General features: G+C 29.5%; 1 protein-coding gene across 1 annotated transcript in view; it reads left to right on the top strand.

The window, feature by feature from the left end:
- The window catches only part of LOC142324295 (cytosolic carboxypeptidase 6-like), a 99,391-nt gene that overhangs the window by 40,378 nt on the left and 42,574 nt on the right, over window positions 1–16,439 (top strand). The window contains exons 4-5 of the mRNA XM_075365223.1: window positions 9,237–9,331; window positions 11,396–11,612. Coding sequence (XP_075221338.1) covers window positions 9,237–9,331; window positions 11,396–11,612 — 312 coding nt within the window. The remainder of the gene's footprint in view (window positions 1–9,236; window positions 9,332–11,395; window positions 11,613–16,439) is intronic.

Raw genomic sequence — 16,439 nt, 5'->3', positions numbered from 1 at the left:
ATTATAATATTTAGATATTTTCAGTATTTCATTAAATAATTCTTTCGTAGACATAATACTTGGATTAGCGATTCCTAGCTTACAAAATATTGGCTGTTTTCTATATCTTGTACAAGGCTTAACACAATATTATACAATATATTTAACCGATTCAGTAAACCTCTTATTTTCAGTAATTCTACAAAATCATTTACCTTTTTATTTATTAGTAACAACTTATTTTTTAACTCATTAAAATTACCTCTATTGTCCTATTAAATTCACTTATAATATCTACATTTACAATATACTGATTATTCATTTGATCAATTATATTATTCTGCTTAGACTTTATTTCATTTAATATCATTTCATCGTCAGGATGTACATTAGCAGTAATGATTTTTATAACTGAACCTAAACCATTTACTATTCCATGTTTTTACACATATTATTATTATTATTTTGTAACAATATTATTTCCAACTTTTCTTCTATGACAAGCTTAGTGTGATTAATAAATCTTATATAATTACTCGCATCCATGTTCATGTTCTCATGTGTATATGTTCTCGATATTTGCTACTATTTTCTGTAACGAAATCTTTTCTACTACTTATATTATAAAATTCTTCATTATTAATGCTATGTAACTCATTTACATAAATTTTATTCAAGCTTTCTATGTTGTTAAATAACTTATTTAAATCATAATATTGCACAAAAATATGACACATATTTTCTAACATAGCTATACCTAAACTAACCGGTACAATTCCAGAATTTATTGTAACATCTTTGATTTCTGCTGCTTCTGCCCGTGGAGATGTGGGATTTATCTCATTTAAGGACATGAAGATGTACCTTGAATAGAATTTAAGTAGAGATTAGTTTCTGTATTGAAAGATTGGTTTTCTTGTTGAATTTTCTTAAATTTTCTAGGAAATTTTATATTTTATGAATGAATTTTTTTTATATTATAATGTCTTCCTTCAATTTCCGCTGGTTTTCTTTCTTCGTTGATAGATGTAATTTTGCTTTATTATATTTATTTTCTGTTTTACTTTGCTTCTGGACTGACTTAACATATACTTCTTGTGGAATTATTGGTAATTCTTCGCTATTGATATTAACTTTTTTTTGTACCCTCCGTTTCATTTTTTGTTTATTTCCCTTACATGTATGTGTTAACATAGTCGTTCATTACCTGCTGTTATAAATCTATTACTAATAATGGATTGTGATTAATACGATGGCTATTCAGAAAGTAAGGAACGTTTTGGAATTTTAAAAAACCAAGTACAAGAAAAACTTTTTATTATATACATGTGAAAGAGGGTGTTGGGTAAAGTTAACAAAAATAAAAGAACACACAGCTCGTATTTGCCAAAAGAAATTGGACTTTAATTAGAAAGAAAACAACTGAACTTATGTTAAATCATAACCTTAAAAATTAAATGAAATTATGAAATAAACATAACTTAATCCTGTATAAGAAATATCAGCTGAATCAACATATGAACAATGATATTAAATGAGAAAATACATGAATATACATTTTTCAAATACACATTTTGAAATCTATTTAACAAAGCCTCAAAACAAGAGAACATAAAACATCTTATTTACAATTATATACTTAGAAAAACATAACATCAATAAATATAGTATGACTGGAAAACTATTGCATTACTGACATATGTTGTAATATTGAAAAATTAGCAATGAACAAATGTCATTAACTTAGAAAAATAAACTACAGTAAATCTTATTATCGGCACTGGCCTTTTCTGAATTATGAACATCATCAAACTTAACATTAAATAATTAAAACATGTAATTCTAGTTTAATGTAGAAAAAAGACCACAATAATATTCTAGTACAAAAAGAGTTAATTACAATAATCAAATTGAAATAAGTAAACATATAAATAGAGTTCATTTTAGTAGTAAGCTTTCTTGAAAATATAAAATTACAAGAGTCCAAAAACATAACTTCACATCAGGAGTAATTTTCTTTAAGAGAAGTAACATGAATTCAATGCATGAATAAATAAGAATTAATCTCGGCGATTAACAAGTTAAATTAGATTAAATTATAGCGTTAATTGCAATAAACATTTCAAGTAAAGGTAATTTACACTGATTAACTGACGTTTGAACACAAACTTTTGATGAACAACCCGAAATATAAATAATAATGAAGGATTTGAACATCCCTTAATAACACACGAATATTGGTAAAAAATGAAGTCGTGAAATTAAAGTGCACATATACATACAGTTTAACCTTGGTGTAGTCTGTAATGACGAATCAAAAATAACAGAGGTAATAATTTGTGATTAGAAGTTGAATAATTACGTAGCATCTCAAATTTGTAGTAATTGAGTTTGGAAAGAATACTGCATCGATGAAAATGTAATCAGCAGCTGGAGAAGATTCGCGTCGATAGAGTTGGCAGTTTGTAGTGATTGAAACACTTTTAGGAGAGACGTAATATACTGAATTTGAAGATTAACTTAACAAAGAAACGAGGCAAAACAAAACATAGAGATCGGTGAAGTCACAAAACACTGGCGAGTAGAACTAGAGAATATTTTGACAGAGAAATACTGCAACGTTTATAAGAGTATGAAGACGACGAAAGTATTAACACTATACGAGAGAGAGAGAGAACATCGAAGCCTGGTCCTCCAAGGCTGGAAGACCAGGATCCGCACAACGTGAAAGTCAGGACTAGAATGAACAAAGCTCTGGCGTGGTGAGAAGTAGGGGAAGCGAATAAAGAAGGGAAGAAGGGAAAGCGAACCATGGACAGAACAGTGTGTGTGTGTGTGTATTGATAACAAGAGTAGTGTCTAAGTGTTAGTATGAGAACGATTAGAGAAAACGTGTGGAATTCGGGAACGAAGACAAAAAAAAATAATTTACAAGCAAGCAGACCATTAAAGATTACGTAAGACTGATAAAATAATTTCTGAATACGCAAGTTGAAGAAAGACATCAGGGCAGACAAAGAGAAATAGACTTCTAGGAACTATGACAATATTGAAATTGGTGAGAATAAAAAACACTTAAGACTAATATATACATTAAGACTAAACAGCAATAAATAATGCGTGATATGAAATACGTTGACACCAATATGATGATGCAACAGTTAGTCAAGCTGGAGCCTGAGAGAAATGATATCAAAAACAAATCCAAACAACCTATTTTAAAAATACACGTATGATAAGCCTCACAACAATGCAAAATAAATTTACCAAGCCTGTAAACTACAAGACTCGACCATAACCTTGAACTTATTGGAATAAACGCAACTTTATGCAATGGCGTAAACAGAGGGACTAAAATACTACTTTTCAACATAATCACCTTACAAATTCAGGCACTTATCATAGCGGTGGACAAGCTTTGAAATTCCAGTGTAATAGAATTCTGCCGCCTGTGATCTCAACCACTCAGTGACGCGTACTTGGAGCTCCATCTTGCACAAAATTTGTGGTAGCCTAGCTTCTGTGAAACAATTTCAAACAATAAATTCCGTGAAACTTATGGGAAACATAGAGAAAGCTGTTATTGTGAAACGGCGGTTTTCACGAATCTTTTCGTCAACTTTAGAGACCAGATCGTCAGTCACAATGCTCGGACATCCACTCTTCTCTTTATGGCGAACGTTTTTCGGCCATTTTTAAACTGAATGCACCACTTCCTGACAGAACTTTCACTCATTACGTTGTTCCCGTACACTTCACACAGTTCCCGATGAATTTCTATTGGTTTTAAGTTTTTTGCTAACAAAAAACGAATCACAAACCACACCTCACAACTGGCGGGATTTTCGATTGCAGCACACATTTTCAAATTTGTATATAAAAAACGGGCAGTGCGGAGATGTTCCCGTTGTCACGGCTGGACGCTGACTGAGGTGCCGAGCACGAGCACACCAATATATACGCGATTGGCGTTCGCCTGGCGGTGTCAGGTGGAAACGTTCCTTACTTTCTGAATAGCCCTCGTATGACCACGTAATACTTTATAAGGGGTCAATTTATTAATAGAATGAATACTACTATTATATGCGATTACTGCGTATTTTACTTTAGTTTCTATATTTTCATTTTTAAATTTTTTCTTGTTATTAAATATTCTTATATGTTCGTTTAGTGTGGGGTGCAACCTCTCACATATTCCATTTCATTGGGATGCTGTGTGCTTGTAAAATGTATTTTTATATGTAATTTCATTAATTCTTTAATTAAATTATTATTAAATTCAGTACCATTGTCTGAAATAATAATTTCGGAAACTCCATGGTAAGTAAAATAATTCAATAATTTGTCTGCTACTTCTTCTGTTGCTTGTGGATCTGCAATTAAATACGCTTGAGCATATCTTGAAAAGCTATCAAAAATCGTTAAAAACGTTTGTTTTTCAATTGAAATACTATCCTTATGTAATACTTAGTGGTTTATTAGGCGTTAAATTAATTTCTAATTGTAAGGGGGGGTCCTTTCACATTTTGTTTTTAGACATATATCGCATTTATTAATATAATTCTGAATGCGTAGCTTTAAATTGGGTGCATAGTACTTTTGTTTTATTTGTTGATATGTTTCTTCTATTTCACGATGATTTGTTTTTCCTACGTGATAATTTTTTATTATTTCTTGTAATTCATCATTATTAACAATATTTAATAATTTACTATTACTCTGAATCAATTGTAGTTCACTACTCTTAAAATATTCAGCTATAACAGTTGTAAATCTTTCATAAAAATCATTTTCAAAGTACAAACTGTACTTTACATTTGGTATTAAATATTCTTTAACAAAATTAACAATATTATCAACAAAACTATTTTCAGATATTTCTACATTTATTTTTGTCTTAGCTAGCGTTTTCAAATTAGTTTTGTATTTTAACTTTTCTTTGATTATTTTTCACTAATTTTAATATTACTTATTGCTTATTATAATTAACTGGATCCTCTGATATTGGTATATTAGTTATAGTATTACCTTCAAAATTTGTGTGTACCGTTTGGACATTATCTTCTACTATTTGACATATCTCTCCTAATATCATATCACATAATCACATATCTCTCCCAAACTATTGCTAGTAACTCTTTTTCAATAGTCCAATAATTTTGCTTGTTTCATTAAAGATCCTACTTGCATATGTTATTGGTAAATCTGCACCATCTTTGTTTTGGCTTAATATTGCAGCTACTGCTACATTACTAGCATCAGTTTTAAGACAAAATTCTTTATTAAAATCTGGGAATTGCAGTATCGGTTCATTTGATAGAATATTTTTACATAATTCAAAACATTTAATATGCTCTACATTTTCAGTATTTATTTTAGCGTTTTCCTTTAAACATTTAACCAATGCTTTTGTTATATTTGCAAAGTTTTTAATAGATTTTTGGTAATAACCTAATAATTCTAAATATCCTTTTATTTCTTTCGTGGTTTTAGGAATTAGATATTTTTTTACTGCTTCTACCTTTTTTGAGCCCGCATTAACCCTATCCGGTGTTACAAAATGTCCTAGGTATGTTACTTTTCTTAAAAATTCGGTTTTGTCTAACTTTATTTTAAAATTTTCAAACCTCAATCTATCAAATACTTCTTTTAATCTTAAAATTTGCTCCTTTAAGCTAGTAGACTATATAATAATATAATCTGAATAAACTAGGAAAATTTCATTCTGTACTCCCCATAATACATTGTACTCTTTGAAATGTCGGTGGGCTATTTTTTAATCCAAAGGGCATTTTTAAAAATTCATAATGTCCTTGTTGAAAATGCAGTCTTTTCTATACTGTCTTGGTCCATTTCTACTTGGTGAAACCCTAAGGCTAAATCTAATGTAAAACATTGTGCTCTGCCTGATTTATCCAAAATATCTGTTATATTTGGTTATAGAAATTTACCATCAATTGTTTTAGCATTTAAACCCCTGAAGTCAACTACTAATCTATAATTCTGTTTGCCTGAAGCATCAAGTCTTTTTTGTACCAACCAAATTGGTGAATTTCAGGGTGAATGTGAAAGCTGAATAATTTTTTGTTTTAACATGTCATTAATTTGACTTTCTACTTCTTATCTAAATTTTTCTGGGTACCTATAATTGCAAGTGTATACGGGTATTTCATCTGTCATCCTAATTTTATGTTTAATTTGATTGGTAAACGGTAAATCATTTCCATCTATGTAAAAAATATCTGCATATTCTTTTATTAAATTAATTACATATATACATTTTTTTTCTTATATTATATTATTTTTCATTCTATTCTTTTTCTATATATTCAATTCTTTTTCAGTATTCATATGATTGGTCATAATTCTTGATAAATCTAACTCTTTCATTTGATTCATTCAATTAAAATTATTACTAATTTTTTTTCTTATATTTTTTCCACTCCTATTATTAATTTTTTTCTTATCTTTATTTATAATATTATGATTTCTATTTTTATTACTGGTATTTTTCTTATTTTTCATAATATTTGGCAACCTCGTATTACTGTTATCTACCTTTATTTTATTAACTTCCTTCTTCATTTTACTAATTAACTAGTTAATTAATTCATATTACTAGTTCCTTTAATATTTTTCGGCAAAGTATGTTTATTCTTATAATCTTTCTTCCTACTGTATTTATTAATATTTGGCAACATTTTAATATTATTTAAATCTATTATATTTATCTTTAATAACATCCCTTTTATTTCACTTAATATATTTGTCGTATTCAGTATCACTACCTTTATCATATTTATTATTAACGTTATTATTATATTTCCTTTCCTGCCTTCATTACTTTTATAATTATTACTTGTATTTGGCATCATATTTCTATCAATACTTTCTTTAGTATTACGCCTTCTTGTCTTATTTTTATTAATATTTGGCTCCTACTTTTAACATTCGTTACTATATTATTATTATTAATTTTTGGCAACTTTTTACATTTATTATTATTATTTTACTATTTTTCTTCTTAGCACATTTGCAGAAAATTAAAGAACATTCTACAAGTTGGAGCGTGGAATGTTAGAAGTTTCACAAAGGTTGGTAGATTAGAAAATTTAAAGAGGGAAATGGATAGGATAAATGTAGATATAGGAATTAGTGAGGTTCGATGGGAAGAGGAAAACAACTTTTGGTCAGGTGATTTTAAAATAATTAACTTAGCTTCAAATAATGGGCAGGCAGGAGTAGGTTTCATAATGAACAAGAAGATTGGGAAGAGAGTAGAGTATTTCAAAGTGCATAGCAATAGAATCATTGTAATAAGGATAAAATCAAAACCTAAACCAACAATGATTGTTAATGCCTACATGCCTAACAGCGCCCATGATGATGATGATGAGGTTGAGTGTTTATATGAAGAAATTGACGAAGCAACTAAACACATAAAAAGGTATGAAAATTTAATAATAATTGGAGATTGGAATGCAAGCATTGGAAAAGGAAAGGAAGGAAATATAGTGGGTAAATACGGGCTGGGCAAAAGGAGTGAAAGAGGGGACCGACGTATACAGTTTTGCAAGAAGTATAATTTAGTAATTGCCAACACCCAGTTCAAAAATCATAATAGAAGAATATACATATGGAAAAAGCCAGGTGATACAGCAAGGTATCCGTGCAAGGCATCAAGGTATCGATGCAAGGCATCCGTGTTTTTAAGGATCACTTCGTTAATATTTTTAATGCATTAGAGACGTTAATTGAAGAGGGAAATGTAGCAACAAGAAAAGATGATATCAAATACATGCAGCGGTGTGCAGATCTTCATTTATTGTGTCAGTAGTATTAATTGCTAAATATTCCCTATACTGGAATCCGTAGCAAATGCGTTTCAATTGAAGACACTTGACATAGTCAAAGCCAAACAGCACATTCAAACTATTTTTGACATGCTACGAGTTCATCGAGAAGATGCGGGGAACATTACAACTGCCGTTTTAAAAGAAGCAAGAGACATTGCAATGCATTTGAATGTTGATATAATTGCCACTTGCATTGCTGGCTGACAGAAGCATAGAAGCAATCATCCAACCAAAAATCCATCTGAATTTCAAAGATCTCTAATAATTCCTTATTTGGATTCCACCATATCATCTTTAGAAGTCAGATATTCTGCAGAAAAATTTCCTGCATTTTCAGTGATAAATTACCATCTGAGCAACATGAGAGGTGTTTCAGAGGAGAAATGGAGTGAAAGTACTTCATCGTGTGCATCTTTCTACTATTTAGAAGGAGAAAGAGAATTTTGGTTCAAAATGTGAAATGAGGTACCGGAATTGCCAGACATAATTAAAGTTTTAAGAAAGAGCAAATCATGTTCCCAACCATTAGAAAGGCTCTGCTGATATTGCTTTCACAGCCTTGCTTAAGAAGTACTGTGAACTGTTCACTTAACTCCCTTTGTCAAATTAAAACATAGCTAAGAAGCATCACAGGTAAAGACAGATTAAATGGGTTAGCTATGTTAAGAATTCACTGACAATAAGTTTTCACAAACAAGGAGCAATTAGTTGAAAATGTAGTTAGACAATTTGCATCTAATCCTCGCAAACTATAGTTACAAAATTAATTTTAAAAAAATAAATATCTTATTCTTCATTTTGTTATTGTGTATTATTGCATAGCATACCCCGCTCATGGACTATTCTTCCCCCATGAAAGAAGTTAAATTCATAAAACTGCTCCCCTTCCATTTATAGCTGGATATACCAGTGGTAGAATCTTATTTTAAAAAAATTGTTGTTCTATAGAAAAATAACACTTGCTTACAAAATATTTAAAGATCAGTTGGAAAGAATTGCTGTAGGAATTATTAACATACATGATGTTCCATTTTTAAAAAGTTTAAACTTATTTAAAATCAGTTACAGTACAACTTTTTAAAGTTGAAAGTTATAAAAAAAACTTTACCTGAACTTTGTGCGGGTAAAATACGTTTTACTCTTTCTTAAGCTTAGAAGTTTATTGCATGTAAAGTTTTTTAGAACTATAACCTTTAAATACATTGTATATTGTAATCTACTTTAAAAAGTTAAAACAGGTAAGTTTTTTAACAATCTTTAACTTTAAAAAAGTATACTGTAGTAGATTATAAAAAGTTTTCATAATGTGTCTGTAACTCCATCGAAATCCCTTCAGATAAAATGTTGTTTGTGATAAAAAACTGTTGTATTTGTTAATAACATGTGGTTGTTTATTTTCAGCATGTTTTATTTAATATAGTAAATTTTAGCAAGAAAAGGAATTCTTTTCTTGGTGGTATGACTCCCCTGGTACGTTCTACATCTCGTAATAAATGGTAAGTTACTGATATCAGACTATATTATTGAAACCATAGTTAGATTATTTTTCTCTTCATTGAAGTAAATAGTATCTAATTCTATTGGAAATTCTCCTACTACATGATTCCAGGGAAAGAAACCTGCGGCTATTCTCAGGTGACTCAGTTTTTAGTTGAAAAGCAAACTTTTTACACCGTTTAGTTAGTAGATGCTAAATCACTGATCAGTAATGTGCAGAGCCTTTCTTAAGTAAAAATACCCTGATCCCTTGGGAATATGGGTACAGTGATTGACTGCACACTGGATGGAGGAAAGCTTTGAAGCTATTCTCTGTGTGAGATTGTGTGTTTTGTACTACAGTTTCTTCATCAGTAGACTACACTTTCTTACAACCCAATACTTGCCCTTATCCTTGATCCTCTGTCTTTATTCCCATTTTAACTTCCATGGAGATAGGACCATGCTGAGTGAAACCTTGATATGATACGGCACCTATAGATTATGATAAATTTAAATGAGGAATGATTTCTTACATGAATTGATGTAATATGTTCATATATCTTTAACAAAAAGTATTTTTGAGTTAGAGACTCTTAAACATAAATGCAAAAATCTGGTATGGGGTTTTCATCAAGTATGTTTTCCCTTCTAAATACTGTAGCAGCCAGTAAAGTACATTTATACACAACTTGTATATCTACATATTTATATCTATTATTATAATTATACTCATATAAACACACACAAGAAGGTTAAACATCTAACAAAAAAAAAAAGGTTACAAAAACTATTTAAAAAAAGTTAAAGAAGTTTAAAAAAAGTTAAGAAAGTTAAGAAAGTTAGTACTTTTTATCTTATGGTAAACATCCAAAACTAAAACCAATTTGGTAATTATATATGTATTTGTAATTAAAGATTAATAATTATGTAATCTGTTTGTTTTCCTTCCTTTTTTTACTTAGTCTCTTATTTTGCTCTCTTTTCTACAATACTTTCTTTACTCTCTCTTTAAACATTTTCTCTTTCCTTCACTAGACCCTTATCTCAAAAGAAAATGTTAGTCTTGTGTTTGTCTTTTCTCCCTAACGCTTCTGTTTTTATTTTCAGAAATATTCATAAAATCTTTATTTGGAAATTATTTCCTAAACTGTTTTCCTCAGGTGAAATGAAAAAAGATTTGCTAATTAAATTCAAATATTTACTTATTAATACCTAACATATATTACACTAGTTTTCATTATATCAAACCCTGTGTGTGTGTGTGTGTTAGGGGGGGGGATGCGCACATGCAATCCTTCACTAATTTAAAAAAAAAAATACAATTTTTCAATAAAAGCCAAATGTTTAACATTTTTTTAATTGTGCCTTCAACACCAACTAGTTTTACCGTTAAATATATGAAAATTGTACTTGGATATAACTTAGTAAAAATAAGTAAGGTAATGTAAATAAGTATTGAAAAAAAAAGGTAATGTTACTATATGATTTTATTATTAAAAATAATATAGTTTTAGCATTTTTTGGCAATGACGAGATGCCTAGGAAGATGGGACAGATATTTTTCTCTCATTCTAAAATTCTGGACAGGTGGATCTTTCTTCTAGGTTATTGGATTTTTTTTTATAATGGTGTTATTAATAAAACAACCAAATAATCAACAAAAATTATGATAAAAATATATAATTACAATGAAAAATTGAATTCGTAAGTAATATAGGCAAAAATGTTTTTGTTATCTATTACACATAAATGAAATGTGTAATGCAAATAAGTAAAAAAGACAATAATTTTACCTTTACAAAGTAAAGTTTTGAGTATTTTAAAAAACAGATTATTGGTTTTTTTGGTTGGTAATTATTCCATGAGCATAAGTACATAAAATAGTAACAACTTACTTAACAATGAGTACATAAAACTTTAAATTCTCTAAAGTTCATTTTGTGTAGAATAGTAAATTATGCATAACTTAATGATTTATAGATTTAATACTAACAATACATTTGCTTCCTTGGCCTAAATCTATCTATACCAATAAATTGTGATTTAAATTATAATTTATTTTACTGATTACTTTATTTCAGGCAAAGGATGCCAAATAAAAATGTGTATTATCATCAATCACCTTATCATATGAATCATTATATTCTGACACTTTCATTTGGCTTTGATAAAGAGGAAGATGTTTATCACTTTGCCTTTGGCTATCCTTATGCATATTCTAAATGTCAAGCTCATTTAGAACTAATTGAAAGAAAAAATATTCCACATTTCAAACGAGAGCTACTTGGTAATTCAATTGTAAGTAACCAGTTTTACAAAATAAACTACAAAATAATGTAATAGTAAAGAATTAAAACAAATGAGAGAGCTATCTCTTCTGGAAAATGACACAAAATCATTTTTTATTTCTTAAACTTAATTACACATATATCCAAATACATCCAATAACTCACTTAAATATCAAAAATTTAAGGAAGATATTTTGTATTCTTATTTACAATGAAGAAAAGGTTTTCAAAAATATTTCTGTTATCAGTTCTTTCATAAGAAGTAGTATACTTTAAAATTTTAATAGATTTTAAAATTAAAAAATAAATATAAATTAATGAATTCAGAAGTAGGGTATAAAGTGTAAATAAGGTATCTGCTTTTTATGTTGGTTCCACTGTTAAAAACAAATCCTAGTTATTCAATTTAATTTTGTTGATCTCACTGGTGGAATGTTAGCATCTCAGCCTTTCATTCAGAACTCCTGGATTTGATTCCAGTCAGGTATGGGATTTTTCATACACTAAAAATTTGATTCCATATTCCCATGTACAAGCTTTAAAAGCTTCTGTGGTGAATTAATTCTTCAAGCAAAAAAAAAACATTCTATTAAATACATTTAAATGTTTCATAAAATACGAGCATAATTTTAAAAAATTAGGATTTTTTATGAACAAACTGATGTCAGAGGTACCGCTAAAAACGTTTTCTTCAGTACAAATGAAAATAAACCTTAAATTAAAAGTATTTTCCTTTAAATCTTTACTACTTCAGTGATGTTATTAACGTGGATAATATTATAAAATTAATGGTGTTTATTAGAGGATCAACGTATATAAAACAGCATAGAAAAGATTTAACATCCAAACACCTTATAAAAACAAGCACACCTTATAAAAACAAGCACAAGCACACCAGAGAAAATTATTTGAATTCTAGAAATAAATAACATAAATTTATGAAATAAAATTTATCAATTAGATATATAAATATTTTTATTAAAATTAATATAAAAGTTATATTATAGATTTAAAAATTATGATAGATTAATGAATTCTCATATAGACTTACACAAAATAGTAGAAAAGAAAAGTACAGTTTATACACTGAATGCACTTATAAAATTGCATCACACTGATAAAATAATATGACTGTATTATTTGGGAAATCTAATTTTATCACTCACATGTAACTTATAAATTGTGTTATTTCAGAAAATGCCACCAGGTAATTATATGTTTGTATTATAATGGTGCAAAAATATTATGAGGCCACCAACTAATAAGTTATACAACATGAACAACAAACTTGAATATATTAGGCTTTGAACAGTGGAAAGCAACAGAAAATTATAGTTCTATTCTTGGAGGAAATGTTTTTCCTAATTCCTTTTTGTTTCTGTTTTTTTTTTTATCATTATGATGATGATTCTCTTAGGCAAAAGATTCTCCTGTAAAGATTCTGCAAGATTCTCCTGTCCCCCCTCCCGCCAATCAGATCAATGGCTGTAGAATTAAACAAATCTTCAAGTCAGGACATGGAATGTTAGAAATTTAAACAAAAATGGTAGGTTAGATAATTAAAAACAAGAAATGGATAGGTTACAGCTAGATATAATAGAAATTAATTAAATAAAATGGAAAGATGAACAAGATTTTTAGTCAAGGAATTGTAGGATAATTAATAACAAAATCAAACATTTTGATCTCAATTTGGTTATAAGAAAATTAAGGTTGGAGTTTAAAGAACTGAAAGTAAAAGGTTAAAACTAAAATTTTAATAAATTATAGATACAGACGTAGTAGACATTATTACAAAAGTAGATTCGATAGAAAACAAGTTAATGGAAAAAAGGTAAAATTAAAGTAAAGAGGAAATTTCTGTAGAAAGGTAGCAGTTGGTAGAAAACCATGAATAATGAAAGATATATTATTCATTGATGAGTATAAAATGCTACAGATGATGAAGGCAATAAACTGTGTAGGCTCTTTAGAAATAAAATTAACAGAAGGTGAAAAATGTAAAGGAATATTGGTTGATGCAGAGATGTAGTGAGGAAGAGAATATACGATTATTGAAAAGGTAGATGTAGCATTAGGAAAAAATAGTGCAAACTTTAGTGAATTAAGTTAAATATTGTTAATTAGATGCATAGACTGAAAAACATTGTTGGAGAACAGAAAGAATGAACATAGTAGGAGGAATACATAGAATGGTTGTACAAAAAAAAATTGTCTGATGAGATTTAGGAGTAGAAAAAATAAACTGATGACAATTTCAGAGGAAAATCCATTTTGAGATCAGAATTTGATAGAGATCTTAAAGACTTGGATCAAAATAAAACAGTAGTAGTAAGTGACATCCCATCAGAATTATCATCTTGTTTAGAAAAAGCAGAACTAATAAACAGTATAGATTAGTGGACACAGTTTATGAGGTTGAAAAATATCCACACTTCTTTTAAAAAGAGTAAAGGATACCATATCAAAGACAACAGGAGAAAATTAGTAAATAAGAATTACCACTCTATTAGTCTAACACCTCAAGAATAAAAAATATTCGGGAATACTTAACCCAACTTCAGAATAAGTTATTTTGAATTAACAGCTTTAAAACGAATAGTGTGGATATTAATAATAAAAACAATTATAAAAATTAAAAAACACGACTGCCAAAAATTAAAAAAAAACATATATTGAACTAAAAAACAACAATAAAAGAACTAACTAAAAAGAGAAAATAAGATATGAAAATAAAAAAAACTAAACATCGTTATGCAGTATTTAATAAAATAAATACTGGGTGACCAATCATCAACTTTCAGACAGTTTTAATTTGTTTAAATATATTTCTCATGTAGAAATAGCAGGTATTTCAGGTTGTCTAATGATTAAGTTCTCACCAGGTTTAGACATATAAGAAAATTTTGTCCTTCAACAAGAATATTTAAATGCAGTCAGGAGGCTCTTTAATATAGAATAATTACTATACAAAGCTCTTTAATATAGGACAATTACTATTCAGGGCCGTGGTGAAGGAACCATGAGTTGTCTCGCCACAACTCTGGTCCCATTTTGCGGATTTTTTCACGTAACCGCCTTGTTAGTACGCACGGTTCACCTTGAGGCAAGAATTCAAAATACACAATTCCATTAAAATAGAAAACAAACGGAAAGCATCACTTTGATATTGGATCGAGACTGACGTACTTTCTTGGGACGTGGAGATCCATTGCCAATCTATTGTGATGATTGAACTTTTGTCTCAATGTCGTAGCCGTAAACTCAGCTTTCGTCTCCCGTTATGATCCTTTGCAATGAAAATGTTTCATTGTCATTGGCTTGTTCAAGAAGTAGTCGATAAACCTTCACTCGATGTTCCTTCAGCTGTTCGGTCATCAAACAAGGAACAAACTTTGTTGCAACTCGATGCACACTCAATTTTTCAGTCAAAATGTCATGGCATGATCCAATCGAGATGCTAACCTCTTCTGCAAGTTCTTTGACAGTCAATCGGCGATTTGCACGCACCAAATCGTTGATTTTCTGAATGTGGGTGTCATCAGTTGAAGTTGAAGGCCTTCCTGGTCGATGGTGATCTTCAACTAATCAGTTGAAAAGTGAAAAGTGATCGTCAATCGACGATCACTTTTAAATCGTGAAAACCAATCGCAACATTGCATACGACCCGAGCATCATCTCCGTAAGCTCGTTTCAAAAGTTGAAACGTTTCTGTGAAAGCTTTCCCCAGACTCACCCTAAATTTTCCTTGTATCGTTGCTCCCGATAATTGATTTACATTACAAAAATCGTTACTAATACTTAAATTCACGTTGCACTTAAATAACAACAACACGAAAACTAAACGAAATATTAACAATCCAGGAACATGTGTTTACAGAGGAGGTTATACGGAACACAATGCTGCTAAACGCAGGTCACTAAATATCTCCGTCGGTGCAAATATAAAAATGTTCGGTTATTTTCTGAAAAGACCTCATATATAAATATGTTAAGTTTAGAACTCAATGAATTCCGTTTTTAAAAAACATGAACTTTATTTTTACGATTAAAATCATTACAATTAGTGTACATGTAATTGTTAAGAATCAATTGTTAACGTCATTATGCGTACATGCAAATGACTTTACATAATAGGACGATGTAATATCGAACGAGTTTACTAATGCAGGACTTTACTGTATGAAAGTTATCGTAGAACTATTTGGACGATGTTCATCGAACAAGTCCTGTTGTAGAACTATTTAATTATTATTACAGTTTAAATAAAGAAACAAAGGTTGCAGCTGCATTACATTCTTTCACACGGTGAATTTTCGTGGAAACCAGCGATAGGCAACACACGCGGTTTATGGAATGTAATGCATCATATATTCTCAGTAATGTAAATTATATATATATATATATATACTATTATATAAAGTGAAAGGTTTTTTTTGTTCGGAATAAACAAAAAAACTACACGATCAATCGCAAACAAATTTTTACCCATGTTTCTTGGCATAACTGAGAAGGTTTGTAATATATTTCATTTCGAAAAAAATATTAAAACCAACAATAAAAAAATACGTTAAAAAGAGATTGTTCCACTACCAACATCCGTACTATGTTGAATCTCCACTAGGTGGCGGGTATGTTGCGCTCAGGTATCAACTTTTTACGTAGTATATTGGCTCTCCGCTAGGTGTCGGACATGTTGCGTTAAATTCAGTCTACTTAATCACGATGATGACTGATGAAGAGCTAGTAAAGATAGCAGCACGGAGACATGGCCTGCTGAAGCCATGAAAAATGAAGTACAAATCAAAGGTATAGCAGATGAAGATGGAGATTTGGT

Source organism: Lycorma delicatula, chromosome 4 (genome assembly GCF_047948215.1).
Source record: "Lycorma delicatula isolate Av1 chromosome 4, ASM4794821v1, whole genome shotgun sequence".
NCBI lineage: Eukaryota > Metazoa > Arthropoda > Insecta > Hemiptera > Fulgoridae > Lycorma > Lycorma delicatula.
This window is presented reverse-complemented; position numbering and strand designations above follow the sequence as displayed.